The sequence below is a fragment of the Aquarana catesbeiana genome, linkage group LG05 (genome assembly GCF_042186555.1).
Source record: "Aquarana catesbeiana isolate 2022-GZ linkage group LG05, ASM4218655v1, whole genome shotgun sequence".
Lineage (NCBI taxonomy): Eukaryota > Metazoa > Chordata > Amphibia > Anura > Ranidae > Aquarana > Aquarana catesbeiana.
In genome coordinates, this window is record NC_133328.1 from 316,259,922 (window position 1) to 316,283,671 (window position 23,750).

The 23,750-nt window shown below is 42.9% G+C and overlaps 1 protein-coding gene across 2 annotated transcripts in view; it reads left to right on the plus strand.

Annotated features, from left to right (window-relative positions):
• Positions 1-23,750, plus strand: part of ZNF622 (zinc finger protein 622) — a 35,065-nt gene that overhangs the window by 304 nt on the left and 11,011 nt on the right. Inside the window, exons 2-5 of one of the 2 annotated variants that reach the window (XM_073630854.1) lie at positions 1,853-2,499; positions 4,176-4,451; positions 5,086-5,248; positions 19,097-19,212. In XM_073630854.1, the coding sequence (XP_073486955.1) occupies positions 1,890-2,499; positions 4,176-4,451; positions 5,086-5,248; positions 19,097-19,212 (1,165 nt within the window). In that variant the 5' untranslated portion in view covers positions 1,853-1,889. The remainder of the gene's footprint in view (positions 1-1,852; positions 2,500-4,175; positions 4,452-5,085; positions 5,249-19,096; positions 19,213-23,750) is intronic. The other variant, XM_073630855.1, reaches the window with a different exon arrangement.

The window sequence follows — 23,750 nt, forward strand, 5'->3', positions numbered from 1 at the left end:
CTGTATACGTGTGTCTGGTGATTGCAGTCAGTAAGGTGTACATCCCTCTGATGTGAAATAATAATTCTTCGTGCTCTAGAAAAGACACGAATAGGGGAATTCATTACAGCCCTTCCTATACTTCTCTGGGTGTTCCACATTGAAAGCTCCTGCAAATCTCTGCCACCTGTTTTGGTGACACATGCAGCAGATTCTGGTAGTCCGTAGAGCTTCTGCTATTAAAAATGAATGCTACTACTGCATCAGATTAAAAAATAATTATCATAAGTTTATAGATAATCAAACTATTAGTATTTTAAGGTGGAAGTAATTGTAAAATTATAAAAAATTATGATCAGGTAAGCTTTTAATTACAAAATAGACATGCAATGGGGGGAGAATTAATAAAACTGGAGGACACCGAATCTGGTGCAGCTGTGTATGGTAGCCAATCAGCTTCTAACTTTAGCTTGTTCGAGTAAGCTTTGACAATAACACCTGGAATCTGGTTTCAATGCAGAGCTGCACCAGATGTTGCACACTCCAGTTTTAGTAAACCCACTCCAATGTGTCTTCTGCAATAAAGTAGAATTATCTGCCTGTTCGTAATCCTCTGCAGAATGTACACTAAGCTGGACATGCGCAGCTCCGTTTACATTCTGACACACTGCCAGTGTGCTGGGATGATTGCACTTCCACGCCGGCCAATCGAAACTGCCAAAGATCGACACCCACAAGGACCTGGAGAGGATATGCCAGCAAGGGACCTCGTGGGTGTCGGACCAATGGAACTAAGGTACGCATTTGTGCCTTTAATTCTGAGAAGTGTGGGATAGCAAGCAAACGAGCATACTCCCATATATGGCTGCAGCTGTCCCTGGACGGCTCTAAGACTGAGAACTGCGCAATCATATGACTGCTGATGCCTCAGTTCCCGGTCTTCACTGAGCAGAAAATGGCTGACTGTCAGTAACTGGCTCTCTGCTCTGTCACTCCAGCAATAACTGGAGTGCAAGGTCAAGGAGGGGTAGAAAGCAGCTGGCTCAGCCTCTCAGTGGTATGCTAAGAGGCTGAGCCAGCTGCTGGTCAGGCATCAGGATGGATCCCTACAGAGCCTGGTTCAACTCTGTGATGTTAGCTTTAGCTTGCTGTCAACTGAATCTGGGTCACAGGAAAAAGTGACCCAGAAGAGAAGTATGGCCAAAAAAGCTTTAGCTATACCTCTTGTTGAAGACCAACTGTAAGTTGTCATGCAGAGATAGATTGCCTGTCCCCATCTGTCACTGGTTGTTGAGGATGCATTCTGCTTGTGGAGAGGCGTTGCAGGCAAGGGAAGAGGTGAGTACTTTTTTCTTTCCAGGTAACACCTTTATATGTAGGCAGATGAAAGGCTAGTATTTTTTTTCCTGGATTGTGGCAACTTGGTTGGTAGCCTGATAGAAGTGTAGTATTGTATAAAAAATAGTTGGCGTTTATTGCAGAAAGGTCTGAGTATACTGAACATTTTCTGTGTGATTATTAGGCATTATTCACAAGAGTTGTACATAGCCATACACCCTTGGAGGGCTGTGTATACCCACATGGGGATGCATTTGTATTCTGTGCATGTCTCCAATGTGTCAGTGCTTGAACCTAAGCAGCCAGTCACCAGACCAAAACACTGTTATATGTCAGCTCAGAAGCATGAATGGTGAGTGTACCCTGTTTGGGGAGTATGGGTTCCCAGGAGACACTATTACCTTGCCCTGAATGCCTCATCTTTTTATTGTTTTCATACCTCTTTATTTGCTAACTAACCTAAAAAGGGGTAGGCTGTCTAATATGAAAGCATAGTTTGCAGACATGTAGAAATATCCTGTGGTTTGTTTTCCAGCAGTACAGAGCCTTGTTGGTGACCAAGTTGTACAAAGATGGCTACCTACACCTGCATCGCCTGCCGAGTGGCCTTTGCAGATCCTGATATTCAGAGAGCACATTACAAGACAGATTGGCACAGGTACAATCTGAAGAGGAAAGTGGCTGACATGCCTCCAGTGACAGCAGAGAATTTCCAAGAGCGTGTCCTGGCCCAGAGGGCAGTGGTAGAAGAGCAGGGTAAAGAAACGGCCACCTACTGCACTGTATGCAGTAAAAGATTCTCTACATTCAATGCCTATGAAAACCATCTGAAGTCCAAAAAACATCTGGACTTGGAGAAGAAGGCAGCACAGGCAGTCACAAGGAAGGTTGAGATGATGAATGAAAAGAATCTGGAAAAAGGTTTGGAGGCAGAAAATGTAGACAAGGATGCCATGAATGCAGTTATTCAGCAAGCAATCAAAGCTCAGCCCTCTATGTCTCCAAAAAAGAAAGTCAGCACTGCTCGGGATAGTGACATGGCTTCTATCGCAGAAAAACAAGAGCCCAAAGTGAGAACTAGACCTGAAAAGCCACCCAGATTGCAGTGGTATGAACAGCAAGCAAAGAAATTGGCATCTAAAGAGGATGAGAATGATTCTGATTCTGTGGAAGATGAAGAAGGTAATGCTGAAAACATAGGACATTTATACAAACTGTTACACCAGCAATAAAATTGTGACCTTTTCATCACAATCAGTTAGTATAAGGGCCATGTCAGACTAGCAGTTCTGTCGGTGGCAAGAACTCACCAATGACAGTTCCGCTATACAGGGGTAAGCATGGTTGAAAAAATATTTGCCTACTTTCATGTGCCGCTTCATTGACAATTGAATGAGTAAGACATCACTTCCTCACTGGCAACTTATATTTTGCAGTGAAGGAGGGACACATGGAAGTAGGTGAATTTTTAGCAAAAATGTCTCTGGCACTTGCGACAAAATCGCTAGTCAATCTGACAAATACCAGGTTGATGAATCCCCAATTTTCAATACAAATATCATTATTCTTTAGAAACCAGGGTAGCAAGCAGACAACAATTTCAACGCTTTTTATGCATACCTGTGCTTAATCATAGAGACAGAATCATTTAAATGATTTGCTAATGTGACTTGTGTGTTAAGACCACTAAGTTAGTCAGTTTAAGAAAAGGAAAAACTGAATGCAGACATGCCGGGAGAATAGACTACCTTCCATCCAGACATTGGGGTTGATTTACTAAATGCAATTATAGTGTGTACTGCACACATTTTACTAACCCTTCAGAGCTTAGTGAATGAGGTAAAGCTTCGCTTTGCAAAGAATACCCAATCACATGCAAGAAAAATAAAAATCAGCATTTTTGCTTGCACATGATTGGATGATAGAAATCAGCAGCACTTCCCCTCATTTTCTAAGATCTAGAAAAACTGCACTTGCAGTGTATGGTATATTTGCCTTTGGTGCCCTACAACAATATGGTTGATTTACTAATCTAATGCACCACTATTTGTAATTTGGTGATCCTGGAACACATCTGCTGATAATGCTGGAATACCCTCCTCTCTGCTCACATAAAAAGCCTGATTTTTTAAAAATACCAGTGTGCTGACACGTTTATTACTGCCAGCAACAGATTTCAACCTGCCTGAAAAAATGTCAATGTGGTTATAAATGCAGAAAGTAGCAAGGGGATGTCATAGAGCACAGGATTTAGGAAGTTTACTTCTACTGCCCTCCTAGTAAAGCTGTAAATAGGTGTGTGTGGTTACTTAGGATGGCATAACGGGGGAATATAAACTTAAACCAAACTTGTGTTTTGCCCCCTGCAGGGCAAAGCAACAGGTTCACTTTATTGCACATCTCTGCAGCAGCACGCAGTTACTTTTCCTATGTTCATCTGCCATCTGTTCAGCCACTGGGCCCTGTGCAAGCTCTGAGTTTCTGTAGTTGAAGCTTATTTATTATTATTATTTATTAATTTTATTATTAGTTGAGGACTTTTGCACCCCCATGTAATCCCGGTGGGCCAATTACCATGAGGGTGAGAGGCTGAGGGTTAAGTGACATGAACAAAGGGATATATCTAGCTCCTGGCAGCTGAACGTAGCAGCAGAAGAGCAAAAGTAAAGGTAACTATATGTTACTGGGGAGGAGGGCATTAAAGTGGACATGTTGCATTGCCCTGCATGGGAAAGCACAGGCTGATTAGGATTTCTGAATTTATTACATCCTCCAAGTTTAGTCAAATCTCTGAATGTTTTCTCTTGTTCCTTGCAATTGTACTTTATGCTTACCTTTTTTTTTTTTTTATTTTTCAGAATGGGAGGACATGGAATCAGAAGATGATGCAGACAGTGATGAGGATGAGGGGATGGAAGAAGATTTAGCCGTTGAAGGCAGTTCTGCTGCTGCTGCTGCTGCTGTAGCTGATAGCACTCCTCCACCTGGTGCAATCCCTGTCACAGAGTGCTTGTTCTGCTCCCATCATTCCCGCTCACTGTTGAAGAATGTTGCCCACATGACCAAAGTTCATAGCTTCTTCATTCCTGACATAGAGTATCTGCAGGATCTTCAGGGTCTTTTTAGCTACTTAGGTCAGTGTTCAGGAAACTATTGAAACTTAACAAAATAAAAGTTTAAACTGGACCATTGTATACCAATCTATCACGCTTCATTAATCGAACTGTTGAATGGTACTTTTACCTATATACAGCTAGGGTCACTGCTAGAACCTGTGAAACAAAAATATAACCAAATAATATGCATAAAGCTCAAATCCAGCCAAATGTTATTACTTTTGAAAAACATAGGGAAGGATTGGAACTGGTCAGGTTTTTATTGCTGTCTGTAACACCCCACCAGGGATATTTTCTCTCACTTTAAGTTGGGTAACACAGCAATTAAGAAACCTGATTTAATAGTAAGAAGGGATGGAACCTCCTGGTTGCCATCTGCGTCATTGTTGCAGACATTCTAATAACTTCCTGTGTGACCCATGAGAATGGCCAGGAGAATCTTTCCTTCCAAGGAAGCAGTAGTTTGAGCCTGACAGAAGTTCTAATCCTCCTTCCAAGGGTTCAATACTGAAAAGACAAGCTTTAGTTGTAGTTCAGCTTAAAAAGCTGTGTTGATTCCTTGCAAGAGTTGTGTGAGTTGCAGGGACTTTGGTGTGTCATATAACTATTTTCAGTTGTGTTCACTGTGTTGTGTTTTTCCTGATTTTTATAGGTGAGAAGGTGGGTGTTGGGAAGATATGTCTCTGGTGTAACGAAAGAGGAAAGTCCTTTTACACCACAGAATCAGTCCAAGCTCACATGGTTGATAAGAGTCACTGCAGGCTCCTCACTGATGGTGATGCTGCCCTGGAGTTTGCAGACTTCTATGACTTTAGGTAAGAATAAATCACATACTGAGACTTCTTTTAATTTTACTGATGATTTTTCTGTTGCCTGTTTGTTTTGTTACATGAATGAAATATAAATAGGTACAAGGAAATAGTGCGCGTTAACACTATGATAGATTTAACACTATGATAGATTTTATTTAAAAACATAAGCTGGCCATAAACTATTCGATTTTTCTGCAGGTCGACTGAAAGAAACCTAGCAGATTTCTTCTTCCATACTAAATGTGGATGTACAAATCCCCCGCTGTGCTATTGCATTCAAACAGCTGCTGTCAGAATACTTAACCACTTCCCGCCCAGCGAATGACTGATCAGTGGATCGGCCCGCTGCTGGTACCATGTGATCACTGTGACCGCGATCACGTGTCCCTGGGACATGCCGCAACCCCGATCTCGTTAAAGAGCTGATGACACGGATCTTTACCCTTGTGATCAGCTGTGCCCAACCACAATAAAATTGCTTATTTACAACATTTTCTAACAAAAACTAAGAAAAAACTTCCTTTTTTTTTTTTTTTTTTTTCTAAATTTTTAGTCTTTTTCAAATTTTTTTTTTTTTTTTTTTTGCAAAAAAGAAAGCTCTATTTGTGGGAAAAAAATTATTAAAAATTTCATTTGGATACAGCGTTGCATGACCATGCAATTATCATTCGAAATGTGACATTGCTGAGCTTTGGCCTGGGCAGGGACGGGGTAAAATTGCCCTGTAGGCAAGTGGTTAAAGAACAGTCCTTGAACTGCTGACAAGTGACTTTGACTAGGTTTAGAATTTGTCAGCAGCCTGTTACAGGCAAGAAGAAGAATATCCTCTGTATTTTTTGCTTCAGTATTCGAACTGCAATATTGTAAATTTGAAGCAAGGAGGGAGGCTGCAGTAGGGGGCTGATCTGTGTTGGACTTGTGTGATTGCAGCCATGAACTGTACAGGCACCAGGATTTACATAATTGTGTGTTCTGTTAGCTAGTATCTCATTCCAGAAAGGAAACGCTGAGTGTGTATAATACCTAGGGCTGGGAGATTTTCTTTAAAAAAAAAAAAAAAAAAGAAAAACTCGATTCACGATTTGAATCAAGTTTTGTTTTTGTTTTTTTGTGGACACCGCGCTGGTCCTGAGGAGCTGCGGGCAGGAGTTGTTGTTTTGTTATCCAAAAAAGTTTTTATTAGTATTCAAATGGGCATAAAGTAACAGCATCAATGTTGACAAGGATATTCATCTGTATTTAGCCAAAGGAACAGATGAGAAAAGGCCTCTACCATATAGCATACACAAAAGGACTATATTACATAAACACCTAGCAAGTTATCAGTCAAAAATAAAACTTGCAGGGTTATAATCCTTCCTTACTCTATCCACAATGAAAAAAAAAGTTTGTTTACTTTAACACATTTTCCTTCTTCTGTGAAGGAACTCCTAATCTTCCGTTGGCTTGGCAGTCATGCTAATAAGTATATAGTTAAAGCAGAACGTTACCTATAACAACTTGATAAATAATTCTGATCTTCAGCAAGGAACATACATCCCACGTTAATAATTCTCCAACCAAAATTTGTGTGTACTGTAAATTGTCTCCTGAATTGTTCCTGTTTCTTCTTGCTGGAGGCTGCCATTTTCCTTTATCGTACATCATGGGACACAGAGTAATTAATGGGTTATGGGCCACCTTCAGGTGTTGACACTGGTATACCCAATACAGGAAGTTCACTCCCCTATATAACCCCTCCTCCTTCCAGGAGTACCTCCCCGTTTTTTCGCCAGTGTATAAGGTGTTGGTCACGAGTGAAGATGTGTTCTGAGGAGCTTGAAGTAAAAAGGTACAATAAATATTATTGTACCTTTTGTATTAACTTGACTAATCCCTATAGTTAGTCTATATTAAACTCTAAGCACATGTTACTGATGATATCACTATAATACAAGGTCAGCTATGAAATCAAGCACGCGGCTTAATAAAACAAAATTTATTTCCCAAGACGTCAGGAAACGCTAACATGAAAGTATTAAAAAATATTACAATATCACAAAGCTTACAATCCGAACATAATAAAAGAATATCAAAGATACTTATCACATCCTCTAGACTCGTTGGATGGTCTCCAGATGTTAAAAGATATCTCTGTGTTGCATGGCTTGGGCTCAAGCCAGCATTCAGAGCAGGGTCTCAAGATGATAGAGAGAGAGAGAGAGCCATGAGGCTCAGGCAAAGGCCAGCATCGGAAGAGAGAGAGAGCTCTTTGGTTGCAACAGCCCTTTTTACAAACCTCAGTCACATCTCATCCAACCCCCCCCCCCCCATTGCCAGCCCCACTCGGTTTTGGATGAATCAGAGTGTTCACAGGGCAGTCTTCCTCAACAGATTATATTACTGACCATCTTGCCGTATTGGCCTCTAGGTGGCAGTATTGCCCATATCATCTCCAGGAGCCCTGGGCCGTCTTAACTAGCTCTTATTCTCTTTGAAACTTGCTTGCAGAGTGGTAATCACTGATTCTCATCCAGACAGGAGCCAGGTCCCCCTTGTTATGTAGATTCTGCTTGGTGCCATCTGTCTGTATCAATCAGGCAATTTAAATACCTTTTGAACTACAAGTATCAGCCTGGCTGATCTTGGGAATAGGAAACAGATTTGTAAAAACTCCAGGATTATTATATTGACTAATGTTGCTGTCCAACAGAGCTCCAGGAGGGATCCGTGCTGGTTTTAAAAAACCTCTGCAACCGGATCCATCCACGCCACTGTGGCCACAGGATGGTACCCGGTCCCCGCATAGAAGAACGAGATTTTGCCTGTAACGCCTCTTTGTGGGCTGGACCCTAGGAGCCAGGACTCTCTTTCGTCTTGCTACATTACCTAAAGTTGTCCTGAGGGGTGCTATACAAGTCCAAAGGAGTGGAACCCCTATTAAAAGGGACCCAGTCTTTGAAGGTTTACTAACGCTGGCCGCTGTGATGGGTGAAGTTTGGATCTGTCTGTTTTCAGCAGTGTCCTGCAGCGAGGAAAAGGTAAGAGAAAAGCTTAGGAACTGCAAAGTCCACCTATGCCTTTTCTTCCATATGTAACATTGTAATGCCTTTAAGTCTCCTCTAGAGGGAGTAAGGATACAAGAATACACATACCTTTTTCAGCAGCTGTGTCCAGTTATAAACAGCTTGGTGTGTAGCAGGAGGGGGTTCTTACGATTCCTCTCCCCCCAATTAGGGAAACTGAGGGGCTAGGGGGTACATGTACAGTGCATTATATCCTATCTGATTGACTCAGTGATAGCGCCCGCCCCCCCCCCTTTGAGGGGTGCGGGGCTCTTTTTTAGATAAACAATTTTGTGTTTACTTGCCTCTTTAGGCTAATGCAAGGAAGCCAGCTCTTCTCTCTATAAGAAAAGATCCCAGAAACGCCGCATGGCGGCTGCAGCCTTCTCTCCATTTGGATCTGTGTCTCAGACCCGAAGGTCGTGCCGTCCGCGCGGGCTGTGATTCACGATTCTCAAAAGAGAAGGAGGGCGGATCGATGGAAGGGGCGTGGCTAAGGCAGTTGGCGCTGTGTGCAGACTCAGCGTCCTCATGGAAGCACATGGCGCACAGGCAATCAGGCTTACACCTGAGCTCTTAAAAGGCTAACTCTCTTTTCACTTAATGTCTCTACAGAGCAGCTGGATGAAAAGTTTGCCACAGGACACAGGAGCGCTGGAGTGCATGAGGGGTGTACACAGGCATTTCCGGTACAGGAAAATACATTGTTGTTTAGCATCAGATTAATCTTTATGCTGCCATTATTTTTTCTACTATTGCTCAGCAAATAGTATGTTTTTTAGAGTGCCTCTGCTTTTGTACTTAGCACTATGGCTTCCAAGGTTTCCACAAAGGCACTAAAAATTCCACCCCCAGGCACTGGGAACTCCAGTCATGCCTCCACACTGTCATCTTCTCCGGAGATACCAGATATTCCAAGCCAGGGTGAGTCTTTGGAACCGATTGGTGGTGCAACTGCTTCTCACACTTCAGCCCCTGTATACGTGACTGAATTCTCCTCTGCCCTGCAGGGCTTAGAAGGAAGATTAGCGGCTTTAATCACATCCTCTATCCAAGTGGGCAGGAAGCGTGCTAGATCTCCTTCCCTCACTTCCCCTTTACCAAGGGAACAATGGGGACAGGATGAGGTATTACCCTCAGGCGATCCAGAGGAAAGACAAGCTGATTATTCCTCTGCGGAGGAAACAACAGTTGTTGATTCAGCTTCGCAATCTGAGGTACAAATCCTTACGTAAATGGTTCGCTCCGCTTTCATGTTACCCCTAACAGAGTTAGCTGAAAGTCCGGTTTCTTCCTTGGGGTCTTTGAAACCTTTACAGCCTTTTCATGCGTTTCCTGTCCATGCATTACTGGAAAAGCTTATTTATGCTGAATGGGATCATCCGGATAAGCATTTTCTCCCTCCAAAGAGATTCTCAGTTCTCTATCCCATGGAGGAGAAATTCACCAAAAAGTGGAAGGTTCCAGCAGTCGACTCTGCGATTTTCAGTGTAAATAAAAGTTTAACTTGTCCAGTAGACAATGCACAAATGCTTAAAGATCCAACAGATAAAAGGTTGCAATTTCTGTTAAAATCCTCTTTTTCTTTAGCAGGGATCATTACTCAGCCTGCAGTCGCAGCAATAGGCATCTGTCAATCCCTAAAGGACCAGTTCACAGATGCTCTTAAAGAGCTTGCTGCACAACAGGCCCGTGAGTTAGCCGAACTACCAAAGGCATTATGTTTTGCCATAGACGCTATGCCATAGGACTCTATTCACCAGGTGTCTCGCCTTGTGCTTGTGCTAGTACACATGCGTAGGACCCTTTGGTTAAAAAATTGGTCAGCCAAAGCTCCTTGCAAAAAGCTTCCGGCTAGTTTCCCTTTTCATAGGGAGCGACTATTTGGCGATAATTTGGATAAATACAGCCAAATGATTTCTAGTGGGAAGAGTACTCTTTTGCCAGTCAAGAGAAAGTATAAAGGTCCTTCATTTAAACAGACTTTTTCTCCTGCGCCAGGGGCATCCGCCTCTAGGCCGTGGCAACGGCCTCCGCCTTCAGACTCTCTAGAGGAAAACCTCAGGGTCAGGCCCAGGCTCAAAGGAAGACCTGGGGCCGGAAGTCTGCAAAACAGAATACTAAAGCCTCATCATGAAGAGGCGTCCCCCCTCACCAGAGTGGGGGGAAGACTTCTGCATTACTCAGAAGTCTGGCAAGGGGAAATTCAGGACAGATGGGTCATCTCCTTGGTGTCTCTAGGATACAAACCAGAATTTTGGGAGTTTCCACCGTCTCGTTTTCTGAGATCAAACGTTCCTAAAGATCCAGGGAAAAAGCAATCTCTGTTTCAAGCATTAGACCGATTTTATTGGCTCAGGGGGTGATCATACAGATCTCAACAGAAGAGAAAGGTTTGGGGTTTTATTCAAACCTGTTTACGGTACCAAAACCAAATGTGGATGTCAGACCCATTCTAGATCTAAGGAATCTAAATCAGTTCCTGAAGATCCGCTCCTTTCGCATGGAGTCGATCAGGTCAGTAGTTTCCATTCCACGAAAAAGAGAACTTATGGTGTCCCTCAATATCAGGGATGCATATCTGCATGTCGCTATATTTTCTGCTCACCAAAGGTTCCTGCAATTTGAAGTAGAACAGCAGCACTTTTAGTTTGTAGCCTTGCCCTTTGGGCTAGCTACAGCACCCCCGGTGTTCACAAAAGTACTGGCCCCACCTCTAGCCAGGCTAAGGGCACAGGGAATAACAGTCTTGGCGTACCTGGACGATCTATTGTTACTAGACCAGTCAGTGGCTCGCTTGGAGCAAAGTGTACGTATTACAACCAGTTACCTGGAAAGTCTGGGTTGGATTCTCAACCTAGAGAAGTCTTCCTTAAAACCGCTAAGAAAGCTGCAGTATTTGGGCTTCATTATAGATACAGCCCAGAAGAAGGTGTTCCTGCCTCCGGCAAAGATCAGCTCCATACCAGAGCTGGTGCGGATGGTCAGGTAGAAAAGAAATCCCTCAATTCGCCTTTGCATGAGGTTGTTAGGAAAGATGGTAGCTTTGTTCGAAGCAGTCCCCTATGCCCAGTTCCATTCAAGACTGTTGCAAAACACTATCCTGTCTGCTTGGAACAAAACGATCCAAGCTTTGGACTTGCCAATGCGGCTGTCCCCAAGAGTGTCCCAAAGCCTCAGTTGGTGGTTACTAACCCAGAATCTGCTGAAAGGAAAATCCTTCAGACCAATTATCTGGAAAGTAGTAATGACTGATGCCAGCCTCTCAGGCTGGGAAGCAGTACTAGAGAAAACAACTGTCCAGGGACAGTGGTCAAGATCCGAAAAAGCCCTGCCCATCAACCTCCTAGAGATTCGGGCAGTGTGTCTGGCTCTGAAAACCTGGACCTCCAGGTTAAAGAATTGTCCTGTCAGGATCCAATCCGACAATGCCACGGCTGTGGCCTATATCAATCGCCAAGGGGGCACCAAGAGTCTCTCAGCGTAGAGAGAGGTGAACCATATTCTAACTTGGGCAGAAAATGTTCCTTGCCTATCGGCAGTCTTCATTCCGGGAGTAGAGAATTGGCAGGCGGACTACTTAAGTCGCCAGCAGTTATTCCCGAAGGAATGGTTTCTTCACCCCGATGTTTTTCGGGCTGTTTGCCAAAGATGCGGGACTCCGGACATAGATCTTCTAGCGTCCAGATTCAATATGAAGTTAGTCAACTTTGTGTCCAGGACAAGGCATCCACTCGCATGCGGAACAGATGCGCTGGTAACCCTGTGGGATCTGTTCTCACTGATCTATGTATTCCCCTATTCAGTTGCTGTCACGACTTCTTTGCAGGATCAAGCTGGAAAGAAAGCCTGTAATTCTGGTAGCACCAGCATGGCCTAGAAGGTCATGGTATGCAGAAATCGTAAAGATGGCAGTGGAGGGTCCATGGCCCCTCCCACTAAGGCCAGACCTGCTCACAGGGGCCGATATTCCATCCTACTTTATGAACGCTAAATTTAATGGCCTGGCTATTGAAACCCACATTCTGAAGAAACGTTGGGTTTCCGGGCAGTTATCTCTACTTTGATTTAATGTAAGGAAACCAGCTTCCAGAACAGTATATTATAGAGTTTGGTGTGAATCCAAAGGTTGGCATCCTCAGATATATCATAGGCAGAATTCTTGCCCTTCTACAATTAGGCGTAGAGATGAAGTTGGCCCTGAGTACTATTAAGGGCCAAGTCTCAGCCTTATCGATTTTATTTCAAAGACCGCTTGCTACGCATTCTTTAGTCCGGGGTTTTATGCAAGGGGTGATGCAGATTAATCCGCCAGTTAAATCACCCTTGAGCCCTTGGGACTTAAATTTAGTTTTGTCAGTGTTACAAAAACAGCCATTTGAACCGATACAACATATTCCCCTAGTCCTTCTGACAAGGAAGCTGGTATTTTTGGCTGCTATATCCTCAGCAAGGAGGGTTTCAGAATTGGCTGCTCTTTCTTGTAAAGAGCCATATTTGATTATTCATGAGGACAGAGTGGTGTTACGTCCTCGTCCAGGCTTTATGCCAAAAGTAGTTTCAGGTTTTCACCTGAACCAAGATATTGTCCTGCCATCGTTTTTTCCAAAACCATGTTCCAGGGAAGAAAAATCACTACATTGTCTTGATGTGGTGAGAGCAGTGAAAATCTATTTAAAGGCAACTGCTCAGATTCGTAAGACTGATGTGTTATTTATTCTGCCAGAGGGTCCCAAGAAGGGACAGGCAGCGTTGAAATCCATTGTCGCTAAGTGGAGTCGACAAGTTTTAACTCAAGCTTATGATTTAAGGGGGAAGATTCCCCCGTTTTAAGTTAAGGCACACTCTACCATGTCGGTTAGTGCTTCTTGGGCAGTGCGTCACCAGGCCTCCATGGCTCAGATCTGTAAGGCCGCAACTTGGTCTTCAGTGCATACATTCACAAAATTTTATCAGGTGGATGTAATGAGATATGAGGATATCGCCTACGGGCGCAGTGTGCTGCAGGCAGCAGTATAGGTCCTCAGGTCTGGGGGTGCCCTACGGGTTGTCTCTTCCCTCCCCTCAAGTAGAATTGCTATGGGACGTCCTATTAACTAATTACTTAAGGCTCTGTGTTCCGTGATGTACGATAAAGAAAATAGGATTTTTATAACAGCTTACCTGTAAAATCCTTTTCTTGGAGTACATCATGGGACACAGAGGTCCCTCCCCTCTTTTTATGGGGTTTAAGTATATTGCTTGGCTACAAAAACGGAGGTACTCCTGGAAGGAGGAGGGGTTATATAGGGGAGTGAACTTCCTGTATTAGGTATACCAGTGTCAACACCTGAAGGTGGCCCATAACCCTTTAAGTAATTTCTTAAGGCTCTGTGTCCCATGATGTACTCCAAGAAAAGGATTTTTACAGGTAAGCTGTTATAAAAATTCTATTTTTCTGAAGCCCAGATCCCCTGAACAACAGCGGAACTAAACCCATTAGTTCTTAACTGTCACATTTGCTTGCGTCTTCAACCAAACTGTGAAACCATCAAATAGCTGGTGTCATAAGTGATCAAATGTGCAGCACCATGGCAGTTGCCGATCAAACAGAAGCAGCTTCCTTGGCTATAAAGGATAGGAGGGTTTAATACCACTTGGCTGTCAGCAGATCGACCTCTACAAACTCGGCAGTGACTAAAAATGGAGAGCAGCTGAGCATGTGCAGGGTAGAGTGAGACCATTTATTACTGGATTTGAAACAATATAGACACTTATTTCTAATGTTTTACAAAGCTATGCCTGCAAAATGGGCCAGCTTGAAGAGATCTAGCAGGCCCTAATTTTCTGATTAAAGTTTCCACTTTAAGTACTTTTGATTTTCATTTGACTTTTTTGACCTACTTACTTTTTTTCCAGGACAGGGATTTAGGTGGTATTGTCAGAGAGTCAGTATAACAAAGAGATAACTAGCATTGGAGGACAAATATGAGAAAAGGAAGGAGGGCAATAATTACATTATCCTATTTCTCACCATGACATAGACTTCAGGAAGGGTCAGACAGCTGTTCACAGATTAAAAATACTTATGACTTCTGGTATTGGAACTTTTAGGGCCCTTTCACACTGGGGCGGCGATAAAACGCCGCTATTGTAAGCGGCACTTTACCGTCGGTATTCGGCTGCTAGTGGGGGCGGTTTTACGCCCGCTAGCGGCCAAGAAAGGGTTAAAAACCACCGCAAAGCACCTCTGCAGAGGCGCTTTGCTGGTGGTATAGCTGCTCTGTCCCATTGATTTCAATGGGCAGGAGCGGTATACCCTCCGCTCCTTCACCGCTCCGAAGATGCTGCTAGCAGGACTTTTTTTCCCGTCCTGCCAGCGCACCGCTCCAGTGTGAAAGCCCTCGGGGCTTTCACACTGGAGACACAGCAGCGGCTATTTTGGGTCGGTTTGCAGACGCTATTATTAGCGCAATAGCGCCTGCAAACCGCCCCCGTGTGAAAGGGCCCTTAGTGTCTGCGCCTTGATTCAGAGTGCTCTCAGCAAGGCAGCTGTTTTGCTCTACCTTTTGACTTTTTTCATTGAGCCTCGTTACTGTAAGACACACAGGTGTATTCATGTTCATGGTATTGTCAGATAGTCATGTTATTTAATGTTCTAACCAAGTTCAGATTTAGATCTAATGAGGACACTGTCCACAGTACCTAAATGCATAGGATTAGTGTGGAGAGGAATGTGGAAAGTACTTGAGGGGTCTGTCAGGCTCTAAGGCTGGCCATACACCGCGTGAATTTCGCACCATTGCCCCATCAACACAGACAATGCTGACTGGAATCCCTCCTAAGTATTATCTGATCCCGGTGGGAAAGGGGGGGAAGGGGTAGCCATTACCCCTTTGAGAGGACAGTGCTTATCACTAGCGGCTATAGCAGCTGCTAGAAATAATCGCAGGAGAATCCAGCAGGCTGGTTGTGCCCAAGCTGATCGAATTTGATCAACTTGGTTCATTCAGCCTGCCCATTAACGATTCAAATCTCAGCCGATTCCTGCCGACCTAACTTTAAGAGAGCTGGTCTATTGGTATAGAACATTGTTTTCCTTTACATTGGCATTGTTACAAGCTGATGAAAGTCAGTAGCACAGGTAGGTTACTAGAGCACACGTGAATATTTAAATTCTGCTTTAGTTTTTGTGTTTTTACTCTGAGCTGCAGTTCCTGTGCATATAACTATTCTTATCAGTATATTTGTTTAGGATAAAGGACCCTCTTAACCAGAGATGAGACTGGAAGTACAGGAGTTTTTTTTTTTTTTTTTTTTTATTATTATTTATTTTTTATTTTTTTTAGGACCATCAGTGCTTTTCTTATGTAGTGAAGAGTGTTCTTTTCTCATCACAGCCAAATGCATTAATGCTAAGAGCCAGCCATATGATTTTTAAAGATTTACCTACCAGGAGGGCAGAGGAGTAGGTGTTTTACTTCCAAGGAACTTGCTTGGGCATTGCTTCACAGAGTTTCTGTTGATGGCTGCTTAGCATCTGTGCATTATAGCTGGATAAACTGAAAAATATGAACTGTATGGTTAACTTAACTTTGGTGTGCCAGCCGGTTACATAACAGGTATGACTTGGAAACTGCAGGCTTGTTGTGCTTCTGCACAGTGTCCTGCTGTTATCTTTGAAAGCAGAACTGTGCATGTGTGTCAGTGCTAACATCTGAACGCATGGATATCATTAATAGAGCAGGACGCAGGGGCAGAAGAAAGAACACTATCGGGATCATTATCTTATTATTTTTTTTGCATTCCCATTTTTTTTTTTTGCATTAGCCACTTTATGAAGTGCTAGGATCTACCATAGGTGGCTGCATTTTGAAGTTCTAGACCTGTTCACACATACTAGGGCCCATTTTGATGACAGAACTGCTGACTACTAAGCCACTGTACAGGCAGACGTTTGTTTCTGTTTTTGAAATTGATCATTTTCCAGGGTATTAATGGTATTAATGGTGTGTGCAATGGTTTTCCACTCTTGGGACAGTCTGCAGATCCAAAAATCGACCCCACTAAGGTAGATCTTGGACCACAGTATATAAATGCCTTGCCCTTAAACTCACATTGAGGGAGATTTACTAAAACTGGTGCACACAGAATCTGGTACAGCTGTGCATAGTAACCAATCAGCTTCTAGGTTTTAGCCCTCGTTCACACTAAACACTGCTTTGAAATCGTGTGAGCTCATCTCAACTCGCACGATTTCAAAGCCGCGTTTCAGTCCGACTTCGGGGGGTGACTTGAAAGACATGCACAGATGTCTATTGAAATCGCCCCCGAAGTCGCCAAACGTAGTGCAGGAACTACTTTTGGAAACCGGTGTGGCGCCGCACCGATTGGGACGCTCCTATTGCCCGCAATAGGCTCAGTTTTGACATGTGATTTGACCTGTCAAATCGTGTAGATGTGAACAGGGGCTTCAGCTGAACTGAACAGGCTGAAGTTAGAAGCTGATTGGATACTATGCACAGCTGCACCAGATTCTGTGTGCACCCATTTTAGTAAATCTCCCCCATTTAGTGTTAGGTCTATGGCTGTGTAGATATCATCAATGTGCCCATTATACTGCTGTATTTACAGAATATTAATCTGTAACAAATTGTACATAAAATTATTAGGTGAAAGTGTGCTAACCTTTGAGTAGGTGAATACAAGAGCAGTACTTAGTGAGAGTACTCTGAGAGTTGTCTACTTACATATTATTGAAAGACACTCGATTGGATCTGATCCTGGCTATGCATTGTAAGCAGCTGCTTGTAGGACCATGCACCTCATTGAAAGAAAGGTTGCAAAGTGTCATTGTGGTGTTAGACGACAACAAATACTTTGGTTCCGAGGATTCACTGCGCATGCCTGATGTGATTAGAGCGCCTGTCTGTACAATAGCGAAACCTGATAACCAGTGTGCCTGGTTACTGATGAGCTGTCAGGAAGCAATTAGCGAGTCTGTTTTTTTCACTGGAGACTTGTTTGCTAAATGATGTTGACATTCAGGAAGGACTGTGTTGGTCCCTTATGAACGTTGCTACAGATTGCAGACTGGATTCTTCACATCTACATACGGCAAACAGATTAGTTTAGGCAGCGTGCACTTAGGCTTCAACTGGTATAACATGTACAGGAGGCTTTTAGGAAGCATAATACGGTACTTTCTTGCAGTTTTTTTAAGTGGCTTTCATTTCTAGTTTGGGGATGTTTAAATTAGATGTTTAAAGCAGAGCTCCACCTTAAAGTGGAACTTCCGCTCATCGAATTCCTGCACCCCCTCCGGTGCCACAATTGGCACCTTTCAGGGGCAAGGGGTTGCAGATATCTGTATAATACAGGTATTTGCACCCACTTCCGGGAATAGCTAGCCGTTGTGTTCTGGGAAACACACAGTTCCCACAACACAACGGAGACCAGTGAAGACGCGCAGCGCGACTCGTGCATGCACAGTAGGGAACCGGGCAGTGAAGCCGCAACGCTTCGCTTTCTGATTCCCTGACGGAGGATGGCGGCAGGGGCAGCCGAGAACCGATCGATTGCTCGTCATCTCCTGCCGACATCGTGGGCACCCTGGACAGGTAAGTATCCATTTATTTAAAGTCAGCAGCTGCAGTATTTGTAGCTGCTGGCTTTTAATAATTTTTTTTTAAGGTGGACTTCCTCTTTAAAGCTGAGTTCCACCTGCAAAAATTAAGTCAGCAGGCTACAAATACTGCAGCTGCTGACTTTTAAAATAAGGACACTTGCCTGTCCAGGGCACCTGCGATGTCCTTACCTGAAGCCAACCCGTCCCTCGTCTTCGGGTGCAGGCGCCGGCATCTTCAGTAAGGGAGTTGGGAAGTGAAGCCTTGCGGCTTTCACAGCCTGTTTCCCACTGCGCATGTGCGAGTCACGCTGCGCATTCTAAATGGTCCCTACTGTCTTCTGGGACCTGTGTGTCTCCCAGAAGACAGCGGGGGGACGGAGGAGAGGCTGGACATGGCATAGTTCGCTGCGGATTCTGTGGTGCTCTTTTGCCAGAAGTGGGAGCAAATACCTAGATTAGACAGGTATCTGCTTCATAGTACAATTACTTCCCCTTTTTACATGCGGTAACCTTTATTTTCTGCTCCCCCGCTCTCCCAGTGCTGTCTCAGCTCTGATCCACTGGTGTTTCATGTTAAATGTATCGGCAGATTTAGAACCACTAACAAATTGAAGCCAAACTTCAGCTAAAACTTCATAAACAATTACTGGAAACTTAATTTTTATTTTTTCTACATTTTGGGATATTTTTTACATAAATAAAAGCTAATCATTGTAAGCACACTTGTTAAAATGGTTTGTCTCATCTCTATAACTGATACATTTGCTGGAGAGCTTGTTTTTTTCAAAAACAGACTTACTAAATGAAAAAACTGATGAAAATAGACAAGAAGCCTAAAAGAAAATGAATGCAGCCATCACACAGTAATTCATTGGTTGTATGTCTGAGCATTTTATTATAATGGATTGTTTAGCTACTTCATGTGATTTTTCACAGAACAGTAATCAGGTATTTATCTAAGAATTACTTTTTTGAGGGGCTTGTGTAGATCAATCCACACATTATGCTTTCAGGTGCATTCAGCCTATATTCAAGAGCAGTTTGAGAAGTTTCCTGACTATAGATTAGAGTTATAATTTGGTATGCAGTGAACTTTCTATGTTGTCATGGCTGAAGTACAATAAAAAAATATTCCAATGTGGTAGATTTGTACAGGTTTATAAAGATGTCATGATTTAAGCAAAAACTCTCTTCTAACAGGTCCAGCTACCCCGATCACAAAGAAAAAGATGATGTGGAAATGGATGACAGTGATGTGCCCGATGAGAAGAATTTTGAGTATGATGAAGAGACAATGGAGCTGGTACTACCATCAGGTATCGGTTGCATAGTCACAGCTTGTTCATCAGTAATTCATTATTCTTATTTTGATAAAATTGTTTACCAGCAACTATGTACAGCTACATGTTGCAGTGTATTCTCTGCAAACTCATTGTTCCATAAGGCAGGTATTTGTGTTTCAAATAATACAGTGAAAGCATTGGTTCCTTTACTGACTGTGCTCTTTAATAAAGGTCTTTGGCTCCAGCTGAGTATCAGTGAGCTGGACGTAAGCCTGGTACACACTGCTAGTTTTTTTTTTTTTTTATATCTTTTCAACCCAGCAGAGTGAACAAAAAAAACTGACAGCTCAGGTCAGGGCCACTGTACTAACAATCCGATGTTAGTACAGCTAAAACCTCATATTAATGCAAAGGACCAGCAGAAATGTCGAGCTGTACATTGTGCAGTGTTGCCTGTGCATGCCACATCCAGCATAGAATAGTTACGACGGATGGGGAGGGGGAGTTTTATTTACTAAAGGGAAATCCACTTTGCACTGCAAGTGCAGTCACTGTAGATCTGAGGGGGACATGCAAGGAAAATAAAGAACAGCATTTTTGCTTGTATATGATTGGATGATAAAATCAGCAGAGCTTCCCCTCATTTCAGATCTTCCCCTCAGATCTAAAACGACTGCACTTCCAAGTGCACTTGCAGTGCAAGGTAGATTTGCCTTTAGTAAATCAACCCCAATGCCCGAAGGTTTTCAAGACAGTACAAAAAATGCCCCTTTTTAATATGCTAAGGACTATTGTTTGAGATGAATATTGGATGCAGTTAATCACTCAACAATTTGAAAAACAAAAAAACACAGACGCATTTCAAAACATTGTTAATCATATTAGTTGATCTGTTATAGCAGCCAGTAATATAGTGAGCAGGTACAGGGAAGTTTTTGTGAACAAATCCTGGAAGCTTATGGCAATTAGTGAAGAAACTGAACAGTCTGGATATTACAGCAAAACTGTGATCCAAACATGCCTTAATCGCCTGTAAATTTACTATAAAGGGTATCGCCACTTTTATGGGATAAACTATAGCAACAAAAAAATGAATATAGAACAAATGGATTTTTTTCTTGTAGAGCGGAGACCAGTAGGAATCGGCAGCAAAGCTTTTGTTAAAATCCCTGTACACTCTACATTGATGATTTTTTTTTTTTTTTCTCAACAAAAGTGAAATTGCTCTTTAAGAATCCAGAAACTGTGTTTTTTGGACGGGCTTCACAGTCCTTCACACTCTAAGGCCTCATTTACACCTGTGAGTTATGTGCATTTCAGGTGTGGTGCGTAACAAAAAAAAAAATGACTGTGTTTTTGATGCGTGTCATCGAAAAGCACACACTATGGAGTTCAGTGGCAGTGCAGCCAAAAAACATGTAAAGTGTGCCTAAAATGCCATGCACCAAAATTACAGTGGGGACGGAAAGTATTCAGACCCCCTTACATTTTTCACTCTTTGTTATATTGCAACCATTTGCTAAAATCATTTAAGTTCATTTTTTTCCTCATTAATGTACACACAGCACCCCATATTGACAGAAAAACACAGAATTGTTGACATTTTTACTGATTTATTAAAAAAGAAAAACTGAAATATCACATGGTCCTAAGTATTCAGACCCTTTCCTGTGACACTCATATATTTAACTCAGGTGCTGTCCATTTCCTCTGATTATCCTTGAGATGGTTCTACGCCTTCATTTGAGTCCAGCTGTGTTTGATTATACTGATTGGACTTGATTAGGAAAGCCACACACCTGTCTATATAAGACCTTACAGCTCACAGTGCATGTCAGAGCAAATGAGAATCATGAGGTCAAAGGAACTGCCTGAAGAGCTCAGAGACAGAATTGTGGCAAGGCACAGATCTGGCCAAGGCTACAAAAACATTTCTGCTGCACTTAAGGTTCCTAAGAGCACAGTGGCCTCCATAATCCTTAAATGGAAGACATTTGGGACAACCAGAACCCTTCCTAGAGCTGGCCGTCCGGCCAAACTGAGCTATCGGGGGAGAAGAACCCCAGTGAGAGAGGTAAAGAAGAACCCAAAGATCACTGTGGCTGAGCTCCAGAGATGCAGTCGGGAGATGGAGAAAGTTGTAGAAAGTCAACCATCACTGCAGCCCTCCACCAGTCGGGGCTTTATCGCAGGGGCCTGACGGAAGCCTCTCCTCAGTGCAAGACACATGAAAGCCCGCATGGAGTTTGCTAAAAAAATACCTGAAGGACTCCAAGATAGAACTTTTTGGCCTTAATTCTTAGCGGTATGTGTGGAGAAAACCAGGCACTGCTCATTGCCTGTCCAATACTGTTCCAACAGTGAAGCATGGTGGTGGCAGCATCATGCTGTGGGGGGTGTTTTTCAGCTGCAGGGACAGGACAACTGGTTGCAATCGAGGGAAAGATGAATGCAGCCAAGTACAGGGATATCCTGGATGAAAACCTTCTCCAGAGTGCTCAGGACCTTAGACTGGGCTGAAGGTTTACCTTCCAACAAGACAATGACCCTAAGAACACAGCTAAAATAACGAAGGAGTGGCTTCACAACAACTCCGTGACTGTTCTTGAATGGCCCAGCCAGATCCCTGACTTAAACCCAATTGAGCATCTCTGGAGAGACCTAAAAATGGCTGTCCACCAACGTTTACCATCCGCAAGGAGGAATGGCAGAGGATCCCCAAATCCAGGTGTGAAAAACTTGTTGCATCTTTCCCAAAAAGACTCATGGCTGCATTAGATCAAAAGGGTGCTTCTACTAAATACTGAGCAAAGGGTCTGAATACTCAGGACCATGTGATATTTCAGTTTTTCTTTTTTAATAAATCTGCAAAAATGTCAACAAATCTGTGTTTTTCTGTCAATATGGGGTGCTGTGTGTACATTAATGAGGAAAAAAATGAACTTAAATGATTTTATCAAATGGCTGCAATATAACAAAGAGTGAAAAATTTAAGGGGGTCTGAATACTTTCCGTCCCCACTGTACACTACACCGATGTGAACCAGCGCATAAACTGGAATTTTAGTGAATGTTTTTTTGGCAGAACCCAAACCTTCTTGCATAAATTATTGATTTTATTTATTTATTTATTTTTGTTTCAATATTTTTATTGTTTTTTTTTTTTTTAGCAAAGATATGAACAAGCGATACATAAAGAAAAGTGGCATTGGTTGCCATAGGTACAATAAAATCACAAAATTAGTGTACAAAACAGCAAGTATTGATCAGAGGAACAAAAGTCATTGGGTGTAAAATATGTTCAAAGCATTGTATACATAACCTACCAAATGACAATGCGTACGGGATAAGGTTTGTTGAGACCTCAGGTTCCCAACTGAGGAATGTCAGTAGGCAACAGGTCTTCCTATTCATAGTAGAAGGAAAAAATACCCCAAGATAACAGGTTGAACGTCTTCAACTTTAGGCTAATTTTTAAAGGGTAAATATCTATGGATATTGAGATGATACTGCCCTGTATGGCTGAATAGTCTAATCCCCATAAATGCAGGAGATCTACCCCCAAGTTAGAGTTCAGTTGCCCAATAAGGTCACGCTATCCCACCATTAATTACACCTATAAATTAACCAGAGTATCCGAAGAGAGAGCCAAAGGCTCCGGAGTAATTGTGTAAGGTAAGGGTTCTGGGGAGAGAGGAACTGATAAAGTGAAAGAGGACAGAAAAGAGAAGAGTAGACCAGAGAGTACAGATAAGAGGGGAAGATAGAGGTACAACAGAAAGGTAGACGCATACCTGTGCCGAAGGGCAGAACTTAGTGCTCATTACAAGCAGAAAAAGGGCATATACAGAATTTAAAGGGTAATGTTCATATACGTGGCCCAGGGTTCCCAGGTTAGCTCGTATTTCTCAACAAAGTTATGGAGAATGCTTCTCATCTTTTGCCATGATCCAGAAGATTTTTCGCTTTGCCAAAGTAAATGAGACAGAAGAGCTCTTCCAGGCCCGAGCGATCATAATTTTAGCCCCTAGCAGAATAAACCTAACTAAATTTTGAGTAACTTCAGAGGATTTGAGTATTTGTTGATTGAGAAGTGCTGTCCTGGGATCCCGGGGCACCGAAAGTCCAGTGAGCCTGTGGATTAAGTGGAAGATTGAGTTAAAGAACCCTCTGATTCTAGGGCACTGCCAAAAGATATGTAGCAGGGAGCCCATATGCCCACACTCTCTAAAAGCATAGAAGAGAGACAGTAGAATACATTTTTGCGAGACGAGTGGGTACCAGATACCAGCGGGAAAGAACTTTTAGGTTAGCTTCTATCAGAGATATATTATGGATGCCCTTAAATGAACGCTGAAAACAAGAATGCCAAGTGTCTATCTTCCATTCAAAATTAAGATCCTGCTCCCAACCCAGCATATAGGATGTTTTCTCGGTGGACTCCGCCAGTGCCGAGGTATATTAACCATCTCAATACAGTGCAATTTCACCCCTTTCCTGCCCAAGCCATTTTTCAGCTTTCAGCGCTGTCACACTTTGAATGACAATTGCGCGGTCATGCAACACTGTACC